The sequence below is a fragment of the Oncorhynchus masou genome, unplaced genomic scaffold, assembly GCF_036934945.1.
Source record: "Oncorhynchus masou masou isolate Uvic2021 unplaced genomic scaffold, UVic_Omas_1.1 unplaced_scaffold_1097, whole genome shotgun sequence".
NCBI lineage: Eukaryota > Metazoa > Chordata > Actinopteri > Salmoniformes > Salmonidae > Oncorhynchus > Oncorhynchus masou.
Window position 1 is genome coordinate 191,113 of NW_027000689.1, and position 22,939 is coordinate 214,051.

The window sequence follows — 22,939 nt, forward strand, 5'->3', positions numbered from 1 at the left end:
GTTATCATCTCTGTCCCCTGGTCAGTCTGTCAGGGTTGGGTTGTTATCATCTCTGTCCCCTGGTCAGCCTGTCAGGGTTGGGTTGTTATCATCTCTGTCCCCTGGTCAGCCTGTTAGGGTTGGGTTGTCATCATCTCTGTCCCCTGGTCAGTCTGTCAGGGTTGGGTTGTTATCATCTCTGTCCCCTGGTCAGCCTGTCAGGGTTGGGTTGTTATCATCTCTGTCCCCTGGTCAGCCTGTCAGGGTTGGGTTGTTATCATCTCTGTCCCCTGGTCAGCCTGTCAGGGTTGGGTTGTTATCATCTCTGTCCCCTGGTCAGCCTGTCAGGGTTGGGTTGTTATCATCTCTGTCCCCTGGTCAGCCTGTCAGGGTTGGGTTGTTATCATCTCTGTCCCCTGGTCAGCCTGTCAGGGTTGGGTTGTAATCATCTCTGTCCCCTGGTCAGCCTGTCAGGGTTGGGTTGTTATCATCTCTGTCCCCTGGTCAGCCTGTCAGGGTTGGGTTGTTATCATCTCTGTCCCCTGGTCAGCCTGTCAGGGTTGGGTTGTAATCATCTCTCTCCGTCCCCCAGCCACTCAGGGTTGGGTTGTAATCATCTCTCTCCGCCCCCCCCAGCCTGTCAGGGTTGGGTTGTAATCATCTCTCTCCGTCCCCCAGCCTGTCAGGGTTGGGTTGTAATCATCTCTCTCCGTCCCCCAGCCAGTCAGGGTTGGGTTGTAATCATCTCTCTCCGTCCCCCAGCCTGTCAGGGTTGGGTTGTAATCATCTCTCTCCGTCCCCCAGCCAGTCAGGGTTGGGTTGTAATCATCTCTCTCCATCCCCCAGCCAGTCAGGGTTGGGTTGTTATCATCTCTCTCCGTCCCCCAGCCTGTCAGGGTTGGGTTGTAATCATCTCTCTCCGTCCCCCAGCCTGTCAGGGTTGGGTTGTAATCATCTCTCTCCGTCCCCCAGCCAGTCAGGGTTGGGTTGTAATCATCTCTCTCCGTCCCCCAGCCAGTCAGGGTTGGGTTGTAATCATCTCTCTCCGCCCCCCAGCCAGTCAGGGTTGGGTTGTAATCATCTCTCTCCGTCCCCCAGCCAGTCAGGGTTGGGTTGTAGTCATCTCTCTCCGTCCCCCAGCCAGTCAGGGTTGGGTTGTAATCATCTCTCTCCGTCCCCCAGCCTGTCAGGGTTGGGTTGTAGTCATCTCTCTCCGTCCCCCAGCCAGTCAGGGTTGGGTTGTAGTCATCTCTCTCCGTCCCCCAGCCTGTCAGGGTTGGGTTGTAATCATCTCTCTCCGTCCCCCAGCCAGTCAGGGTTGGGTTGTAATCATCTCTCTCCGTCCCCCAGCCAGTCAGGGTTGGGTTGTAATCATCTCTCTCCGTCCCCCAGCCTGTCAGGGTTGGGTTGTAATCATCTCTCTCCGTCCCCCAGCCAGTCAGGGTTGGGTTGTAGTCATCTCTCTCCGTCCCCCAGCCAGTCAGGGTTGGGTTGTAATCATCTCTCTCCGTCCCCCAGCCTGTCAGGGTTGGGTTGTAATCATCTCTCTCCGTCCCCCAGCCAGTCAGGGTTGGGTTGTAGTCATCTCTCTCCGTCCCCCAGCCAGTCAGGGTTGGGTTGTTATCATCTCTCTCCGTCCCCCAGCCTGTCAGGGTTGGGTTGTAATCATCTCTCTCCGTCCCCCAGCCAGTCAGGGTTGGGTTGTTATCATCTCTCTCCGTCCCCCAGCCCGTCAGGATGTACCTTCTGGGGCAGGAAGCCGTGGAGCAGGAAGAAGAAGATCCTGTGGCAGCTGGGCACGCTGGTGGGCGCTCCGGTGGGCATCGCTCTGATCGCTGGCATCGCCGTCCCCGCCATGATCATAGGCATCCCTGTGTACGTGGGGAGGAAGGTGAGCTTGACCCTGACACACGGCAGACTGAGGTCATCAGATGACGCCAGCCGTCGTGTTGACAGATGCGTGACCAGACAACAGAGACGCCGTTCATCAGTAATGGGCCCGTGCTGTAAACGGGATGATCAGGTGGAAGGCTGGGCGTCTGGTCATCCAGAATGATGATAATAAGCTCGTGAACTAAAGATGGAGGAATGTACTGGAGAACTTAACCTGTAGCGTTGTTCCCAACAACTACTGTGTACGAGTCAATGAAACACAGGCTTGTTTTATATGAACACAGAATAATATAGTTTTATATGAACACAGACAGAATAATAGTTAGTTTTATATGAAAACAGAATAATATAGTTTTATATGAACACAGACAGAATAATAGTTAGTTTTATATGAAAACAGAATAATATAGTTTTATATGAACACAGACAGAATAATACAGTTGTTTTATATGAACACAGACAGAATAATACAGTTGTTTTATATGAACACAGAATAATACAGTTGTTTTATATGAACACAGACAGAATAATACAGTTGTTTTATATGAACACAGACAGAATAATACAGTTGTTTTATATGAACACAGAATAATACAGTTGTTTTATATGAACACAGACAGAATAATACAGTTGTTTTATATGAACACAGACAGAATAATACAGTTGTTTTATATGAACACAGACAGAATAATACAGTTGTTTTATATGAACACAGACAGAAAAATAACGTTAGCCAATAGATGGAACCACTGCATCACTCATGTGATGTGTTTTCAGTAAGTCGAGAGTCATGGTTCTCCTCACAGTACGGTGACCCCTGACTTAACCCCGGTCAGATCCATGACCTCTAACCTCCATCTGTCAGATCCATGACCCCTGACCTTTAACCCCCATCTGTCAGATCCATGACCCCTGACCTTTAACCCAGTCTGTCTGATCTATAACCCCTGTATGTCTGTCAGATCCATAACCCCTGACCTTTAACCCCTGTATGTCCGTCTGTCTGATCTATAACCTCTGACCTCTAACCCAGTCTGTCTGATCTATAACCCCTGACCTTTAACTCCTGTATGTCTGTCTGAACTATAACCTCTGACCCCTAACCCGTCTGTCTGTCGGTCTGTCTGATCTATAACCCCTGACCTTTAACCCCTGTATGTCTGTCTGTTTGATCTATAACCTCTGACCTCTAACCCGTCTGTCTGTTGGTCTGTCTGTCTGATCTATAACCCCTGACCTTTAACCCCTGTATGTCTGTCTGTCTGATCTATAACCTCTGACCTCTAACCCGTCTGTCTGTCTGTCTGTTAGATCTATAACCTCTGACCTCTAACCCGTCTGTCTGTCTGTTAGATCTATAACCGCTATGAGGGGAAGGACACCTCTCCTCACCGGAGGAACCTGGTGGTAGCAGGAGGAGTCACTCTGTCTGTCATCATGTCTCCTGTGGTGGCAGCCGTCTCTGTTGGTCAGTATACTGTAGTCTGTCTGTCATCATGTCTCCTGTGGTGGCAGCCGTCTCTGTTGGTCAGTATACTGTAGTCTGTCTGTCATCATGTCCCCTGTGGTCAGTATACTGTAGTCTGTCTGTCATCATGTCCCCCGTGGTCAGTGTACTGTAGTCTGTCTGTCATCATGTCCCCCGTGGTCAGTGTACTGTAGTCTGTCTGTCATCATGTCCCCTGTGGTCAGTATACTGTAGTCTGTCATCATGTCCCATGTGGTCAGTGTACTGTACTCTGTCTGTCATCATGTCCCCTGTGGTCAGTGTACTGTACTCTGTCTGTCATCATGTCTCCTGTGGTGGCAGCCGTCTCTGTTGGTCAGTGTACTGTACTCTGTCTGTCATCATGTCCCCTGTGGTCAGTATACTGTACTCTGTCTGTCATCATGTCCCCCGTGGTCAGTGTACTGTACTCTGTCTGTCATCATGTCCCCTGTGGTCAGTGTACTGTACTCTGTCTGTCATCATGTCCCCTGTGGTCAGTGTACTGTACTCTGTCTGTCATCATGTCTCCTGTGGTGGCAGCCGTCTCTGTTGGTCAGTATACTGTAGTCTGTCATCATGTCCCCTGTGGTCAGTGTACTGTCTGTCATCATGTCCCATGTGGTCAGTATACTGTACTCTGTCTGTCATCATGTCCCCTGTGGTCAGTGTACTGTACTCTGTCTGTCATCATGTCCCCCGTGGTCAGTATACTGTAGTCTGTCTGTCATCATGTCCCCTGTGGTCAGTGTACTGTACTCTGTCTGTCATCATGTCCCCTGTGGTCAGTGTACTGTAGTCTGTCATCATGTCCCCTGTGGTCAGTGTACTGTACTCTGTCTGTCATCATGTCCCCTGTGGTCAGTGTACTGTACTCTGTCTGTCATCATGTCCCCTGTGGTCAGTGTACTGTAGTCTGTCTGTCATCATGTCCCCTGTGGTCAGTGTACTGTAGTCTGTCATCATGTCCCCCGTGGTCAGTGTACTGTAGTCTGTCTGTCATCATGTCCCCTGTGGTCAGTGTACTGTAGTCTGTCTGTCATCATGTCCCCTGTGGTCAGTGTACTGTAGTCTGTCTGTCATCATGTCCCCTGTGGTCAGTGTACTGTAGTCTGTCTGTCATCATGTCCCCTGTGGTCAGTATACTGTCTGTCATCATGTCCCCTGTGGTCAGTGTACTGTAGTCTGTCTGTCATCATGTCCCCTGTGGTCAGTGTACTGTAGTCTGTCTGTCATCATGTCCCCTGTGGTCAGTGTACTGTCTGTCATCATGTCCCCTGTGGTCAGTGTACTGTACTCTGTCATCATGTCCCCTGTGGTCAGTATACTGTACTCTGTCTGTCATCATGTCCCCTGTGGTCAGTATACTGTCTGTCATCATGTCCCCTGTGGTCAGTGTACTGTACTCTGTCTGTCATCATGTCCCCTGTGGTCAGTGTACTGTCTGCCATCATGTCCCCCTGTGGTCAGTGTACTGTCTGTCATCATGTCCCCTGTGGTCAGTGTACTGTAGTCTGTCTGTCATCATGTCCCCTGTGGTCAGTGTACTGTAGTCTGTCTGTCATCATGTCCCCTGTGGTCAGTGTACTGTAGTCTGTCATCATGTCCCCCGTGGTCAGTGTACTGTAGTCTGTCTGTCATCATGTCCCCTGTGGTCAGTGTACTGTAGTCTGTCTGTCATCATGTCCCCTGTGGTCAGTGTACTGTAGTCTGTCTGTCATCATGTCCCCTGTGGTCAGTGTACTGTAGTCTGTCTGTCATCATGTCCCCTGTGGTCAGTATACTGTCTGTCATCATGTCCCCTGTGGTCAGTGTACTGTACTGTCTGTCATCATGTCCCCTGTGGTCAGTGTACTGTAGTCTGTCTGTCATCATGTCCCCTGTGGTCAGTATACTGTCTGTCATCATGTCCCCTGTGGTCAGTGTACTGTACTCTGTCTGTCATCATGTCCCCTGTGGTCAGTGTACTGTACTGTCTGTCATCATGTCCCCTGTGGTCAGTGTACTGTAGTCTGTCTGTCATCATGTCCCCTGTGGTCAGTATACTGTCTGTCATCATGTCCCCTGTGGTCAGTGTACTGTACTCTGTCTGTCATCATGTCCCCTGTGGTCAGTGTACTGTACTCTGTCTGTCATCATGTCCCCTGTGGTCAGTGTACTGTAGTCTGTCTGTCATCATGTCCCCTGTGGTCAGTGTACTGTACTCTGTCTGTAATCATGTCCCCTGTGGTCAGTGTACTGTACTCTGTCTGTCATCATGTCCCCTGTGGTCAGTATACTGTCTGTCATCATGTCCCCTGTGGTCAGTGTACTGTACTCTGTCTGTCATCATGTCCCCTGTGGTCAGTATACTGTAGTCTGTCTGTCATCATGTCCCCTGTGGTCAGTGTACTGTAGTCTGTCTGTCATCATGTCCCCTGTGGTCAGTGTACTGTCTGTCATCATGTCCCCTGTGGTCAGTGTACTGTACTCTGTCTGTCATCATGTCCCCTGTGGTCAGTGTACTGTAGTCTGTCTGTCATCATGTCCCCTGTGGTCAGTGTACTGTCTGTCATCATGTCCCCTGTGGTCAGTGTACTGTACTCTGTCTGTCATCATGTCCCCTGTGGTCAGTGTACTGTACTCTGTCTGTCATCATGTCCCCTGTGGTCAGTATACTGTAGTCTGTAATCATGTCCCATGTGGTCAGTGTACTGTACTCTGTCTGTCATCATGTCCCCTGTGGTCAGTGTACTGTCTGTCATCATGTCCCCTGTGGTCAGTGTACTGTCTGTTATCATGTCCCCTGTGGTCAGTGTACTGTCTGTCATCATGTCCCCTGTGGTCAGTGTACTGTACTCTGTCTGTCATCATGTCCCCTGTGGTCAGTATACTGTAGTCTGTCTGTCATCATGTCCCCTGTGGTCAGTGTACTGTAGACTGTCTGTCATCATGTCCCCTGTGGTCAGTGTACTGTCTGTCATGTCCCCTGTGGTCAGTATACTGTCTGTCATCATGTCCCCTGTGGTCAGTGTACTGTACTCTGTCTGTCATCATGTCCCCCGTGGTCAGTGTACTGTAGTCTGTCTGTCATCATGTCCCCTGTGGTCAGTGTACTGTAGTCTGTCTGTCATCATGTCCCCTGTGGTCAGTGGACTGTACTCTGTCTGTCATCATGTCCCCCGTGGTCAGTGTACTGTAGTCTGTCTGTCATCATGTCCCCTGTGGTCAGTGTACTGTAGTCTGTCTGTCATCATGTCCCCTGTGGTCAGTGTACTGTACTCTGTCTGTCATCATGTCCCCCGTGGTCAGTGTACTGTACTCTGTCTGTCATCATGTCCCCTGTGGTCAGTGTACTGTCTGTCATCATGTCCCCTGTGGTCAGTGTACTGTACTCTGTCATCATGTCCCCTGTGGTCAGTATACTGTAGTCTGTCTGTCATCATGTCCCCTGTGGTCAGTGTACTGTAGTCTGTCTGTCATCATGTCCCCTGTGGTCAGTGTACTGTAGTCTGTCTGTCATCATGTCCCCTGTGGTCAGTGTACTGTAGTCTGTCTGTCATCATGTCCCCTGTGGTCAGTGTACTGTCTGTCATCATGTCCCCTGTGGTCAGTATACTGTACTCTGTCTGTCATCATGTCCCCTGTGGTCAGTATACTGTAGTCTGTCTGTCATCATGTCCCCTGTGGTCAGTGTACTGTACTCTGTCTGTCATCATGTCCCCTGTGGTCAGTATACTGTAGTCTGTCTGTCATCATGTCCCCCTGTGGTCAGTATACTGTACTCTGTCTGTCATCATGTCCCCTGTGGTCAGTGTACTGTACTCTGTCTGTCATCATGTCCCCTGTGGTCAGTGTACTGTAGTCTGTCTGTCATCATGTCCCCTGTGGTCAGTGTACTGTACTCTGTCTGTCATCATGTCCCCTGTGGTCAGTATACTGTAGTCTGTCTGTCATCATGTCCCCCTGTGGTCAGTATACTGTACTCTGTCTGTCATCATGTCCCCTGTGGTCAGTGTACTGTACTCTGTCTGTCATCATGTCCCCTGTGGTCAGTGTACTGTAGTCTGTCTGTCATCATGTCCCCTGTGGTCAGTATACTGTAGTCTGTCTGTCATCATGTCCCCTGTGGTCAGTGTACTGTAGTCTGTCTGTCATCATGTCCCCTGTGGTCAGTGTACTGTAGTCTGTCTGTCATCATGTCCCCTGTGGTCAGTGTACTGTCTGTCATCATGTCCCCTGTGGTCAGTGTACTGTACTCTGTCATCATGTCCCCTGTGGTCAGTATACTGTACTCTGTCTGTCATCATGTCCCCTGTGGTCAGTATACTGTCTGTCATCATGTCCCCTGTGGTCAGTGTACTGTACTCTGTCTGTCATCATGTCCCCTGTGGTCAGTGTACTGTCTGCCATCATGTCCCCCTGTGGTCAGTGTACTGTCTGTCATCATGTCCCCTGTGGTCAGTGTACTGTAGTCTGTCTGTCATCATGTCCCCTGTGGTCAGTGTACTGTACTCTGTCTGTCATCATGTCCCCTGTGGTCAGTATACTGTACTCTGTCTGTCATCATGTCCCCTGTGGTCAGTGTACTGTACTCTGTCTGTCATCATGTCCCCTGTGGTCAGTGTACTGTAGTCTGTCTGTCATCATGTCCCCTGTGGTCAGTATACTGTACTCTGTCTGTCATCATGTCCCCTGTGGTCAGTGGACTGTACTCTGTCTGTCATCATGTCCCCTGTGGTCAGTGTACTGTAGTCTGTCTGTCATCATGTCCCCTGTGGTCAGTATACTGTACTCTGTCTGTCATCATGTCCCCTGTGGTCAGTGTACTGTCTGTCATCATGTCCCCTGTGGTCAGTGTACTGTACTCTGTCTCTCATCATGTCCCCTGTGGTCAGTGTACTGTACTCTGTCTGTCATCATGTCCCCTGTGGTCAGTATACTGTAGTCTGTCTGTCATCATGTCCCCTGTGGTGGCAGCCGTCTCTGTTGGTCAGTGTACTGTACTCTGTCTGTCATCATGTCCCCCGTGGTCAGTATACTGTAGTCTGTCTGTCATCATGTCCCCTGTGGTCAGTGTACTGTAGTCTGTCTGTCATCATGTCCCATGTGGTCAGTGTACTGTCTGTCATCATGTCCCCTGTGGTCAGTGTACTGTACTCTGTCTGTCATCATGTCCCCTGTGGTCAGTGTACTGTCTGTCATCATGTCCCCTGTGGTCAGTTTACTGTCTGTCATCATGTCCCCTGTGGTCAGTATACTGTAGTCTGTCTGTCATCATGTCCCCTGTGGTCAGTGTACTGTAGTCTGTCTGTCATCATGTCCCCCTGTGGTCAGTGTACTGTACTCTGTCTGTCATCATGTCCCCTGTGGTCAGTGTACTGTCTGTCATCATGTCCCCTGTGGTCAGTGTACTGTCTGTCATCATGTCCCCTGTGGTCAGTGTACTGTACTCTGTCTGTCATCATGTCCCCTGTGGTCAGTATACTGTCTGTCATCATGTCCCCTGTGGTCAGTATACTGTACTGTCTGTCATCATGTCCCCTGTGGTCAGTGTACTGTACTCTGTCTGTCATCATGTCCCCTGTGGTCAGTGTACTGTACTCTGTCTGTCATCATGTCCCCTGTGGTCAGTATACTGTCTGTCATCATGTCCCCTGTGGTCAGTGTACTGTACTCTGTCTGTCATCATGTCCCCTGTGGTCAGTATACTGTCTGTCATCATGTCCCCTGTGGTCAGTATACTGTAGTCTGTCTGTCATCATGTCCCCTGTGGTCAGTATACTGTACTCTGTCTGTCATCATGTCCCCTGTGGTCAGTATACTGTACTCTGTCTGTCATCATGTCCCCTGTGGTCAGTGTACTGTAGTCTGTCTGTCATCATGTCCCTCTGTGGTCAGTATACTGTACTCTGTCTGTCATCATGTCCCCTGTGGTCAGTGTACTGTACTCTGTCTGTCATCATGTCCCCTGTGGTCAGTGTACTGTACTCTGTCTGTCATCATGTCCCCTGTGGTCAGTGTACTGTCTGTCATCATGTCCCCTGTGGTCAGTGTACTGTAGTCTGTCTGTCATCATGTCCCCCTGTGGTCAGTATACTGTACTCTGTCTGTCATCATGTCCCCTGTGGTCAGTGTACTGTACTCTGTCTGTCATCATGTCCCCTGTGGTCAGTGTACTGTACTCTGTCTGTCATCATGTCCCCTGTGGTCAGTATACTGTAGTCTGTAATCATGTCCCATGTGGTCAGTGTACTGTACTCTGTCTGTCATCATGTCCCCTGTGGTCAGTGTACTGTCTGTCATCATGTCCCCTGTGGTCAGTGTACTGTCTGTCATCATGTCCCCTGTGGTCAGTGTACTGTCTGTCATCATGTCCCCTGTGGTCAGTATACTGTAGTCTGTCTGTCATCATGTCCCCTGTGGTCAGTGTACTGTAGACTGTCTGTCATCATGTCCCCTGTGGTCAGTGTACTGTCTGTCATGTCCCCTGTGGTCAGTATACTGTCTGTCATCATGTCCCCTGTGGTCAGTGTACTGTACTCTGTCTGTCATCATGTCCCCGTGGTCAGTGTACTGTAGTCTGTCTGTCATCATGTCCCCTGTGGTCAGTGTACTGTAGTCTGTCTGTCATCATGTCCCCTGTGGTCAGTGGACTGTACTCTGTCTGTCATCATGTCCCCCGTGGTCAGTGTACTGTAGTCTGTCTGTCATCATGTCCCCTGTGGTCAGTGTACTGTAGTCTGTCTGTCATCATGTCCCCTGTGGTCAGTGTACTGTACTCTGTCTGTCATCATGTCCCCCGTGGTCAGTGTACTGTACTCTGTCTGTCATCATGTCCCCTGTGGTCAGTGTACTGTACTCTGTCTGTCATCATGTCCCCTGTGGTCAGTGTACTGTACTCTGTCTGTCATCATGTCCCCTGTGGTCAGTGTACTGTAGTCTGTCTGTCATCATGTCCCCTGTGGTCAGTGTACTGTACTCTGTCTGTCATCATGTCCCCTGTGGTCAGTATACTGTAGTCTGTCTGTCATCATGTCCCCTGTGGTCAGTGTACTGTAGTCTGTCTGTCATCATGTCCCCTGTGGTCAGTGTACTGTAGTCTGTCTGTCATCATGTCCCCTGTGGTCAGTGTACTGTAGTCTGTCTGTCATCATGTCCCCTGTGGTCAGTGTACTGTACTCTGTCTGTCATCATGTCCCCTGTGGTCAGTGTACTGTACTCTGTCTGTCATCATGTCCCCTGTGGTCAGTGTACTGTACTCTGTCTGTCATCATGTCCCCTGTGGTCAGTGTACTGTACTCTGTCTGTCATCATGTCCCCTGTGGTCAGTGTACTGTACTCTGTCTGTCATCATGTCCCCTGTGGTCAGTATACTGTAGTCTGTCTGTCATCATGTCCCCTGTGGTCAGTGTACTGTACTCTGTCTGTCATCATGTCCCCTGTGGTCAGTATACTGTAGTCTGTCTGTCATCATGTCCCCCTGTGGTCAGTATACTGTACTCTGTCTGTCATCATGTCCCCTGTGGTCAGTATACTGTAGTCTGTCTGTCATCATGTCCCCTGTGGTCAGTGTACTGTACTCTGTCTGTCATCATGTCCCCTGTGGTCAGTATACTGTAGTCTGTCTGTCATCATGTCCCCTGTGGTCAGTGTACTGTACTCTGTCTGTCATCATGTCCCCTGTGGTCAGTGTACTGTCTGTCATCATGTCCCCTGTGGTCAGTGTACTGTAGTCTGTCTGTCATCATGTCCCCTGTGGTCAGTATACTGTACTCTGTCTGTCATCATGTCCCCTGTGGTCAGTATACTGTCTGTCATCATGTCCCCTGTGGTCAGTGTACTGTCTGTCATCATGTCCCCTGTGGTCAGTATACTGTACTCTGTCTGTCATCATGTCCCCTGTGGTCAGTATACTGTAGTCTGTCTGTCATCATGTCCCCTGTGGTCAGTGTACTGTACTCTGTCTGTCATCATGTCCCCTGTGGTCAGTATACTGTAGTCTGTCTGTCATCATGTCCCCCTGTGGTCAGTATACTGTACTCTGTCTGTCATCATGTCCCCTGTGGTCAGTGTACTGTACTCTGTCTGTCATCATGTCCCCTGTGGTCAGTGTACTGTAGTCTGTCTGTCATCATGTCCCCTGTGGTCAGTGTACTGTACTCTGTCTGTCATCATGTCCCCTGTGGTCAGTATACTGTAGTCTGTCTGTCATCATGTCCCCCTGTGGTCAGTATACTGTACTCTGTCTGTCATCATGTCCCCTGTGGTCAGTGTACTGTACTCTGTCATCATGTCCCCTGTGGTCAGTATACTGTACTCTGTCTGTCATCATGTCCCCTGTGGTCAGTATACTGTCTGTCATCATGTCCCCTGTGGTCAGTGTACTGTACTCTGTCTGTCATCATGTCCCCTGTGGTCAGTGTACTGTCTGCCATCATGTCCCCCTGTGGTCAGTGTACTGTCTGTCATCATGTCCCCTGTGGTCAGTGTACTGTAGTCTGTCTGTCATCATGTCCCCTGTGGTCAGTGTACTGTACTCTGTCTGTCATCATGTCCCCTGTGGTCAGTATACTGTACTCTGTCTGTCATCATGTCCCCTGTGGTCAGTGTACTGTACTCTGTCTGTCATCATGTCCCCTGTGGTCAGTGGACTGTACTCTGTCTGTCATCATGTCCCCTGTGGTCAGTGGACTGTAGTCTGTCTGTCATCATGTCCCCTGTGGTCAGTATACTGTACTCTGTCTGTCATCATGTCCCCTGTGGTCAGTGTACTGTCTGTCATCATGTCCCCTGTGGTCAGTGTACTGTACTCTGTCTGTCATCATGTCCCCTGTGGTCAGTGTACTGTACTCTGTCTGTCATCATGTCCCCTGTGGTCAGTATACTGTAGTCTGTCTGTCATCATGTCCCCTGTGGTGGCAGCCGTCTCTGTTGGTCAGTGTACTGTACTCTGTCTGTCATCATGTCCCCTGTGGTCAGGGTACTGTAGTCTGTCTGTCATCATGTCCCCTGTGGTCAGTGTACTGTAGTCTGTCTGTCATCATGTCCCTCTGTGGTCAGTATACTGTACTCTGTCTGTCATCATGTCCCCTGTGGTCAGTGTACTGTACTCTGTCTGTCATCATGTCCCCTGTGGTCAGTGTACTGTACTCTGTCTGTCATCATGTCCCCTGTGGTCAGTGTACTGTCTGTCATCATGTCCCCTGTGGTCAGTGTACTGTAGTCTGTCTGTCATCATGTCCCCCTGTGGTCAGTATACTGTACTCTGTCTGTCATCATGTCCCCTGTGGTCAGTATACTGTACTCTGTCTGTCATCATGTCCCCTGTGGTCAGTGTACTGTACTCTGTCTGTCATCATGTCCCCTGTGGTCAGTATACTGTAGTCTGTCTGTCATCATGTCCCCTGTGGTCAGTGTACTGTACTCTGTCTGTCATCATGTCCCCCTGTGGTCAGTGTACTGTCTGTCATCATGTCCCCTGTGGTCAGTGTACTGTAGTCTGTCTGTCATCATGTCCCCTGTGGTCAGTGTACTGTCTGTCATCATGTCCCCCGTGGTCAGTGTACTGTACTCTGTCTGTCATCATGTCCCCTGTGGTCAGTGTACTGTACTCTGTCTGTCATCATGTCCCCCTGTGGTCAGTGTACTGTCTGTCATCATGTCCCCTGTGGTCAGTGTACTGTACTCTGTCTGTCATCATGTCCCCCTGTGGTCAGTGTACTGTCTGTCATCATGTCCCCTGTGGTCAGTGTACTGTAGTCTGTCTGTCATCATGTCCCCTGTGGTCAGTGTACTGTCTGTCATCATGTCCCCCGTGGTCAGTGTACTGTACTCTGTCTGTCATCATGTCCCCTGTGGTCAGTGTACTGTAGTCTGTCTGTCATCATGTCCCCTGTGGTCAGTGTACTGTACTCTGTCTGTCATCATGTCCCCTGTGGTCAGTGTACTGTCTGTCATCATGTCCCCCGTGGTCAGTGTACTGTACTCTGTCTGTCATCATGTCCCCCTGTGGTCAGTGTACTGTCTGTCATCATGTCCCCTGTGGTCAGTGTACTGTAGTCTGTCTGTCATCATGTCCCCTGTGGTCAGTGTACTGTCTGTCATCATGTCCCCTGTGGTCAGTGTACTGTACTCTGTCTGTCATCATGTCCCCTGTGGTCAGTGTACTGTCTGTCATCATGTCCCCTGTGGTCAGTGTACTGTACTCTGTCTGTCATCATGTCCCCCTGTGGTCAGTGTACTGTCTGTCATCATGTCCCCTGTGGTCAGTGTACTGTAGTCTGTCTGTCATCATGTCCCCTGTGGTCAGTGTACTGTCTGTCATCATGTCCCCTGTGGTCAGTGTACTGTACTCTGTCTGTCATCATGTCCCCTGTGGTCAGTGTACTGTAGTCTGTCTGTCATCATGTCCCCCTGTGGTCAGTGTACTGTACTCTGTCTGTCATCATGTCCCCTGTGGTCAGTGTACTGTCTGTCATCATGTCCCCTGTGGTCAGTGTACTGTAGTCTGTCTGTCATCATGTCCCCTGTGGTCAGTGTACTGTAGTCTGTCTGTCATCATGTCCCCTGTGGTCAGTATACTGTAGTCTGTCTGTCATCATGTCCCCCTGTGGTCAGTGTACTGTACTCTGTCTGTCATCATGTCCCCTGTGGTCAGTGTACTGTCTGTCATCATGTCCCCTGTGGTCAGTGTACTGTCTGTCATCATGTCCCCTGTGGTCAGTGTACTGTAGTCTCTGTCATCATGTCCCCTGTGGTCAGTGTACTGTACTCTGTCTGTCATCATGTCCCCTGTGGTCAGTGTACTGTACTCTGTCTGTCATCATGTCCCCTGTGGTCAGTGTACTGTACTCTGTCTGTCATCATGTCCCCTGTGGTCAGTATACTGTAGTCTGTCTGTCATCATGTCCCCTGTGGTCAGTGTACTGTCTGTCATCATGTCCCCTGTGGTCAGTGTACTGTACTCTGTCTGTCATCATGTCCCCTGTGGTCAGTGTACTGTACTCTGTCTGTCATCATGTCCCCTGTGGTCAGTGTACTGTACTCTGTCTGTCATCATGTCCCCTGTGGTCAGTATACTGTCTGTCATCATGTCCCCTGTGGTCAGTATACTGTACTGTCTGTCATCATGTCCCCTGTGGTCAGTGTACTGTACTCTGTCTGTCATCATGTCCCCTGTGGTCAGTGTACTGTAGTCTGTCTGTCATCATGTCCCCTGTGGTCAGTGTACTGTACTCTGTCTGTCATCATGTCCCCTGTGGTCAGTGTACTGTACTCTGTCTGTCATCATGTCCCCTGTGGTCAGTGTACTGTCTGTCATCATGTCCCCTGTGGTCAGTATACTGTACTGTCTGTCATCATGTCCCCTGTGGTCAGTGTACTGTACTGTCTGTCATCATGTCCCCTGTGGTCAGTGTACTGTACTCTGTCTGTCATCATGTCCCCTGTGGTCAGTGTACTGTAGTCTGTCTGTCATCATGTCCCCTGTGGTCAGTATACTGTCTGTCATCATGTCCCCTGTGGTCAGTGTACTGTACTCTGTCTGTCATCATGTCCCCTGTGGTCAGTGTACTGTACTCTGTCTGTCATCATGTCCCCTGTGGTCAGTGTACTGTAGTCTGTCTGTCATCATGTCCCCTGTGGTCAGTGTACTGTCTGTCATCATGTCCCCTGTGGTCAGTGTACTGTACTCTGTCTGTCATCATGTCCCCTGTGGTCAGTGTACTGTACTCTGTCTGTAATCATGTCCCCTGTGGTCAGTGTACTGTACTCTGTCTGTCATCATGTCCCCTGTGGTCAGTATACTGTCTGTCATCATGTCCCCTGTGGTCAGTGTACTGTACTCTGTCTGTCATCATGTCCCCTGTGGTCAGTATACTGTAGTCTGTCTGTCATCATGTCCCCTGTGGTCAGTGTACTGTACTCTGTCTGTCATCATGTCCCCTGTGGTCAGTGTACTGTACTCTGTCTGTCATCATGTCCCCTGTGGTCAGTGTACTGTAGTCTGTCTGTCATCATGTCCCCTGTGGTCAGTGTACTGTCTGTCATCATGTCCCCTGTGGTCAGTGTACTGTACTCTGTCTGTCATCATGTCCCCTGTGGTCAGTGTACTGTAGTCTGTCTGTCATCATGTCCCCTGTGGTCAGTGTACTGTCTGTCATCATGTCCCCTGTGGTCAGTGTACTGTACTCTGTCTGTCATCATGTCCCCTGTGGTCAGTGTACTGTACTCTGTCTGTCATCATGTCCCCTGTGGTCAGTATACTGTAGTCTGTAATCATGTCCCATGTGGTCAGTGTACTGTACTCTGTCTGTCATCATGTCCCCTGTGGTCAGTGTACTGTCTGTCATCATGTCCCCTGTGGTCAGTGTACTGTCTGTCATCATGTCCCCTGTGGTCAGTGTACTGTCTGTCATCATGTCCCCTGTGGTCAGTGTACTGTACTCTGTCTGTCATCATGTCCCCTGTGGTCAGTATACTGTAGTCTGTCTGTCATCATGTCCCCTGTGGTCAGTGTACTGTAGTCTGTCTGTCATCATGTCCCCTGTGGTCAGTGTACTGTCTGTCATGTCCCCTGTGGTCAGTATACTGTCTGTCATCATGTCCCCTGTGGTCAGTGTACTGTACTCTGTCTGTCATCATGTCCCCGTGGTCAGTGTACTGTAGTCTGTCTGTCATCATGTCCCCTGTGGTCAGTGTACTGTAGTCTGTCTGTCATCATGTCCCCTGTGGTCAGTGGACTGTACTCTGTCTGTCATCATGTCCCCGTGGTCAGTGTACTGTAGTCTGTCTGTCATCATGTCCCCTGTGGTCAGTGTACTGTAGTCTGTCTGTCATCATGTCCCCTGTGGTCAGTGTACTGTACTCTGTCTGTCATCATGTCCCCTGTGGTCAGTGTACTGTCATACTCTGTCTGTCATCATGTCCCCTGTGGTCAGTGTACTGTCTGTCATCATGTCCCCTGTGGTCAGTGTACTGTACTCTGTCTGTCATCATGTCCCCCGTGGTCAGTGTACTGTAGTCTGTCTGTCATCATGTCCCCTGTGGTCAGTGTACTGTAGTCTGTCTGTCATGTCATCATGTCCCCTGTGGTCAGTGTACTGTAGTCTGTCTGTCATCATGTCTGTCTGTCATCATGTCCCCCGTGGTCAGTGTACTGTAGTCTGTCTGTCATCATGTCCCCTGTGGTCAGTGTACTGTACTCTGTCTGTCATCATGTCCCCTGTGGTCAGTGTACTGTACTCTGTCTGTCATCATGTCCCCTGTGGTCAGTGTACTGTACTCTGTCTGTCATCATGTCCCCTGTGGTCAGTGTACTGTACTCTGTCTGTCATCATGTCCCCTGTGGTCAGTGTACTGTACTCTGTCTGTCATCATGTCCCCTGTGGTCAGTATACTGTAGTCTGTCTGTCATCATGTCCCCTGTGGTCAGTGTACTGTACTCTGTCTGTCATCATGTCCCCTGTGGTCAGTATACTGTACTCTGTCTGTCATCATGTCCCCTGTGGTCAGTATACTGTAGTCTGTCTGTCATCATGTCCCCTGTGGTCAGTGTACTGTACTCTGTCTGTCATCATGTCCCCTGTGGTCAGTATACTGTAGTCTGTCTGTCATCATGTCCCCTGTCTGGTCTGTGGTGTACTGTACTCTGTCTGTCATCATGTCCCCTGTGGTCAGTATACTGTAGTCTGTCTGTCATCATGTCCCCTGTGGTCAGTGTACTGTACTCTGTCTGTCATCATGTCCCCTGTGGTCAGTGTACTGTACTCTGTCTGTCATCATGTCCCCTGTGGTCAGTGTACTGTAGTCTGTCTGTCATCATGTCCCCTGTGGTCAGTCATACTGTACTCTGTCTGTCATCATGTCCCCTGTGGTCAGTGTAGTATACTGTCTGTCTGTCATGTCCCCTGTGGTCAGTATACTGTACTCTGTCTGTCATCATGTCCCCTGTGGTCAGTGTACTGTCTGTCATCATGTCCCCTGTGGTCAGTGTACTGTACTCTGTCTGTCATCATGTCCCATGTGGTCAGTATACTGTAGTCTGTCTGTCATCATGTCCCCTGTGGTCAGGGTACTGTACTCTGTCTGTCATCATGTCCCCCTGTGGTCAGTATACTGTACTCTGTCTGTCATCATGTCCCCTGTGGTCAGTGTACTGTACTCTGTCTGTCATCATGTCCCCTGTGGTCAGTATACTGTAGTCTGTCTGTCATCATGTCCCCTGTGGTCAGTGTACTGTACTCTGTCTGTCATCATGTCCCCTGTGGTCAGTATACTGTAGTCTGTCTGTCATCATGTCCCCCTGTGGTCAGTATACTGTACTCTGTCTGTCATCATGTCCCCTGTGGTCAGTGTACTGTACTCTGTCTGTCATCATGTCCCCTGTGGTCAGTGTACTGTAGTCTGTCTGTCATCATGTCCCCTGTGGTCAGTGTACTGTACTCTGTCTGTCATCATGTCCCCTGTGGTCAGTATACTGTAGTCTGTCTGTCATCATGTCCCCCTGTGGTCAGTATACTGTACTCTGTCTGTCATCATGTCCCCTGTGGTCAGTGTACTACTCTGTCTGTCATCATGTCCCCTGTGGTCAGTCTACTGTACTCTGTCTGTCATCATGTCCCCTGTGGTCAGTATACTGTCTGTCATCATGTCCCCTGTGGTCAGTGTACTGTCTGTCATCATGTCTGTCTGTCATCATGTCCCCTGTGGTCAGTGTACTGTCTGTCATCATGTCCCCTGTGGTCAGTGTACTGTCTGTCATCATGTCCCCTGTGGTCAGTGTACTGTAGTCTGTCTGTCATCATGTCCCCTGTGGTCAGTGTACTGTACTCTGTCTGTCATCATGTCCCCTGTGGTCAGTATACTGTACTCTGTCTGTCATCATGTCCCCTGTGGTCAGTGTACTGTACTCTGTCTGTCATCATGTCCTGTGGTCAGTGGACTGTACTCTGTCTGTCATCATGTCCCCTGTGGTCAGTGTACTGTAGTCTGTCTGTCATCATGTCCCCTGTGGTCAGTATACTGTACTCTGTCTGTCATCATGTCCCCTGTGGTCAGTGTACTGTCTGTCATCATGTCCCCTGTGGTCAGTGTACTGTACTCTGTCTGTCATCATGTCCCCTGTGGTCAGTGTACTGTACTCTGTCTGTCATCATGTCCCCTGTGGTCAGTATACTGTAGTCTGTCTGTCATCATGTCCCCTGTGGTGGCAGCCGTCTCTGTTGGTCAGTGTACTGTACTCTGTCTGTCATCATGTCCCCTGTGGTCAGGGTACTGTAGTCTGTCTGTCATCATGTCCCCCGTGGTCAGTATACTGTAGTCTGTCTGTCATCATGTCCCCTGTGGTCAGTGTACTGTAGTCTGTCTGTCATCATGTCCCATGTGGTCAGTGTACTGTCTGTCATCATGTCCCCTGTGGTCAGTGTACTGTACTCTGTCTGTCATCATGTCCCCTGTGGTCAGTGTACTGTCTGTCATCATGTCTGTCTGTCATCATCATGTCCCCTGTGGTCAGTCATCATGTCCCCTGTGTAGTTTCTGTCTGTCATCATGTCCCCTGTGGTCAGTGTACTGTAGTCTGTCTGTCATCATGTCCCCTGTGGTCAGTGTACTGTACTCTGTCTGTCATCATGTCCCCTGTGGTCAGTGTGTACTGTCTGTCATCATGTCCCCTGTGGTCAGTGTACTGTCTGTCATCATGTCCCCTGTGGTCAGTGTACTGTCTGTCATCATGTCCCCTGTGGTGTCACTCTGTCTGTCATCATGTCCCCTGTGGTCAGTATACTGTCTGTCATCATGTCCCCTGTGGTCAGTATACTGTACTGTCTGTCATCATGTCCCCTGTGGTCAGTGTACTGTCTGTCATCATGTCCCCTGTGGTCAGTATACTGTACTCTGTCTGTCATCATGTCCCCTGTGGTCAGTATACTGTACTCTGTCTGTCATCATGTCCCCTGTGGTCAGTGTACTGTAGTCTGTCTGTCATCATGTCCCTCTGTGGTCAGTATACTGTACTCTGTCTGTCATCATGTCCCCTGTGGTCAGTGTACTGTACTCTGTCTGTCATCATGTCCCCTGTGGTCAGTGTACTGTACTCTGTCTGTCATCATGTCCCCTGTGGTCAGTGTACTGTAGTCTGTCTGTCATCATGTCCCCTGTGGTCCCCCTGTGTCATCATGTACTGTACTCTGTCTGTCATCATGTCCCCTGTGGTCAGTGTACTGTACTGTCTGTCATCATGTCCCCTGTGGTCAGTGTACTGTACTCTGTCTGTCATCATGTCCCCGTGGTCAGTGTACTGTCTGTCTGTCATCATGTCCCCTGTGGTGTACTGTACTCTGTCTGTCATCATGTCCCCTGTGGTCAGTATACTGTAGTCTGTCTGTCATCATGTCCCCTGTGGTCAGTGTACTGTCTGTCATCATGTCCCCTGTGGTCAGTGTACTGTCTGTCATCATGTCCCCTGTGGTCAGTGTACTGTACTCTGTCTGTCATCATGTCCCCTGTGGTCAGTATACTGTAGTCTGTCTGTCATCATGTCCCCTGTGGTCAGTGTACTGTACTCTGTCTGTCATCATGTCCCCCTGTGGTCAGTGTACTGTCTGTCATCATGTCCCCTGTGGTCAGTGTACTGTAGTCTGTCTGTCATCATGTCCCCTGTGGTCAGTGTACTGTCTGTCATCATGTCCCCCGTGGTCAGTGTACTGTACTCTGTCTGTCATCATGTCCCCTGTGGTCAGTGTACTGTACTCTGTCTGTCATCATGTCCCCCTGTGGTCAGTGTACTGTCTGTCATCATGTCCCCTGTGGTCAGTGTACTGTACTCTGTCTGTCATCATGTCCCCCTGTGGTCAGTGTACTGTCTGTCATCATGTCCCCTGTGGTCAGTGTACTGTAGTCTGTCTGTCATCATGTCCCCTGTGGTCAGTGTACTGTCTGTCATCATGTCCCCCGTGGTCAGTGTACTGTACTCTGTCTGTCATCATGTCCCCTGTGGTCAGTGTACTGTAGTCTGTCTGTCATCATGTCCCCTGTGGTCAGTGTACTGTACTCTGTCTGTCATCATGTCCCCTGTGGTCAGTGTACTGTCTGTCATCATGTCCCCCTGTGGTCAGTGTACTGTCTGTCATCATGTCCCCTGTGGTCAGTGTACTGTAGTCTGTCTGTCATCATGTCCCCTGTGGTCAGTGTACTGTCTGTCATCATGTCCCCTGTGGTCAGTGTACTGTACTCTGTCTGTCATCATGTCCCCTGTGGTCAGTGTACTGTAGTCTGTCTGTCATCATGTCCCCCTGTGGTCAGTGTACTGTACTCTGTCTGTCATCATGTCCCCTGTGGTCAGTGTACTGTCTGTCATCATGTCCCCTGTGGTCAGTGTACTGTACTCTGTCTGTCATCATGTCCCCCTGTGGTCAGTGTACTGTCTGTCATCATGTCCCCTGTGGTCAGTGTACTGTAGTCTGTCTGTCATCATGTCCCCTGTGGTCAGTGTACTGTCTGTCATCATGTCCCCTGTGGTCAGTGTACTGTACTCTGTCTGTCATCATGTCCCCCGTGGTCAGTGTACTGTAGTCTGTCTGTCATCATGTCCCCTGTGGTCAGTGTACTGTACTCTGTCTGTCATCATGTCCCCTGTGGTCAGTGTACTGTCTGTCATCATGTCCCCTGTGGTCAGTGTACTGTAGTCTGTCTGTCATCATGTCCCCTGTGGTCAGTGTACTGTAGTCTGTCTGTCATCATGTCCCCTGTGGTCAGTATACTGTAGTCTGTCTGTCATCATGTCCCCCTGTGGTCAGTGTACTGTACTCTGTCTGTCATCATGTCCCCTGTGGTCAGTGTACTGTCTGTCATCATGTCCCCTGTGGTCAGTGTACTGTCTGTCATCATGTCCCCTGTGGTCAGTGTACTGTAGTCTGTCTGTCATCATGTCCCCTGTGGTCAGTGTACTGTACTCTGTCTGTCATCATGTCCCCTGTGGTCAGTGTACTGTACTCTGTCTGTCATCATGTCCCCTGTGGTCAGTGTACTGTACTCTGTCTGTCATCATGTCCCCTGTGGTCAGTATACTGTAGTCTGTCTGTCATCATGTCCCCTGTGGTCAGTGTACTGTCTGTCATCATGTCCCCTGTGGTCAGTGTACTGTACTCTGTCTGTCATCATGTCCCCTGTGGTCAGTGTACTGTACTCTGTCTGTCATCATGTCCCCTGTGGTCAGTGTACTGTCTGTCATCATGTCCCCTGTGGTCAGTATACTGTCTGTCATCATGTCCCCTGTGGTCAGTGTACTGTACTCTGTCTGTCATCATGTCCCCTGTGGTCAGTGTACTGTAGTCTGTCTGTCATCATGTCCCCTGTGGTCAGTGTACTGTACTCTGTCTGTCATCATGTCCCCTGTGGTCAGTGTACTGTACTCTGTCTGTCATCATGTCCCCTGTGGTCAGTGTACTGTCTGTCATCATGTCCCCTGTGGTCAGTATACTGTACTGTCTGTCATCATGTCCCCTGTGGTCAGTGTACTGTACTGTCTGTCATCATGTCCCCTGTGGTCAGTGTACTGTACTCTGTCTGTCATCATGTCCCCTGTGGTCAGTGTACTGTAGTCTGTCTGTCATCATGTCCCCTGTGGTCAGTGTACTGTACTCTGTCTGTCATCATGTCCCCTGTGGTCAGTGTACTGTCTGTCATCATGTCCCCTGTGGTCAGTGTACTGTACTGTCTGTCATCATGTCCCCTGTGGTCAGTGTACTGTAGTCTGTCTGTCATCATGTCCCCTGTGGTCAGTGTACTGTACTCTGTCTGTCATCATGTCCCCTGTGGTCAGTGTACTGTCTGTCATCATGTCCCCTGTGGTCAGTGTACTGTACTCTGTCTGTCATCATGTCCCCTGTGGTCAGTGTACTGTACTCTCTCTGTCATCATGTCCCCTGTGGTCAGTATACTGTAGTCTGTCTGTCATCATGTCCCCTGTGGTCAGTATACTGTAGTCTGTCTGTCATCATGTCCCCTGTGGTCAGTGTACTGTACTCTGTCTGTCATCATGTCCCCTGTGGTCAGTATACTGTAGTCTGTCTGTCATCATGTCCCCCTGTGGTCAGTATACTGTACTCTGTCTGTCATCATGTCCCCTGTGGTCAGTGTACTGTACTCTGTCTGTCATCATGTCCCCTGTGGTCAGTGTACTGTAGTCTGTCTGTCATCATGTCCCCTGTGGTCAGTGTACTGTCTGTCATCATGTCCCCTGTGGTCAGTGTACTGTCTGTCATCATGTCCCCTGTGGTCAGTGTACTGTAGTCTGTCTGTCATCATGTCCCCTGTGGTCAGTATACTGTACTCTGTCTGTCATCATGTCCCCTGTGGTCAGTATACTGTCTGTCATCATGTCCCCTGTGGTCAGTGTACTGTCTGTCATCATGTCCCCTGTGGTCAGTATACTGTACTCTGTCTGTCATCATGTCCCCTGTGGTCAGTATACTGTAGTCTGTCTGTCATCATGTCCCCTGTGGTCAGTGTACTGTACTCTGTCTGTCATCATGTCCCCTGTGGTCAGTATACTGTAGTCTGTCTGTCATCATGTCCCCCTGTGGTCAGTATACTGTACTC

General features: G+C 50.0%; 1 protein-coding gene across 1 annotated transcript in view; it reads left to right on the forward strand.

The window, feature by feature from the left end:
• The window catches only part of LOC135529107 (E3 ubiquitin-protein ligase RNF19A-like), a gene marked incomplete at its 3' end in the record, with an annotated part of 74,029 nt that overhangs the window by 45,689 nt on the left and 5,401 nt on the right, over positions 1-22,939 (forward strand). Inside the window, 2 exon segments of the mRNA XM_064958003.1 lie at positions 1,708-1,870; positions 3,226-3,340. Of these exon segments, the coding sequence (XP_064814075.1) occupies positions 1,708-1,870; positions 3,226-3,340 (278 nt within the window).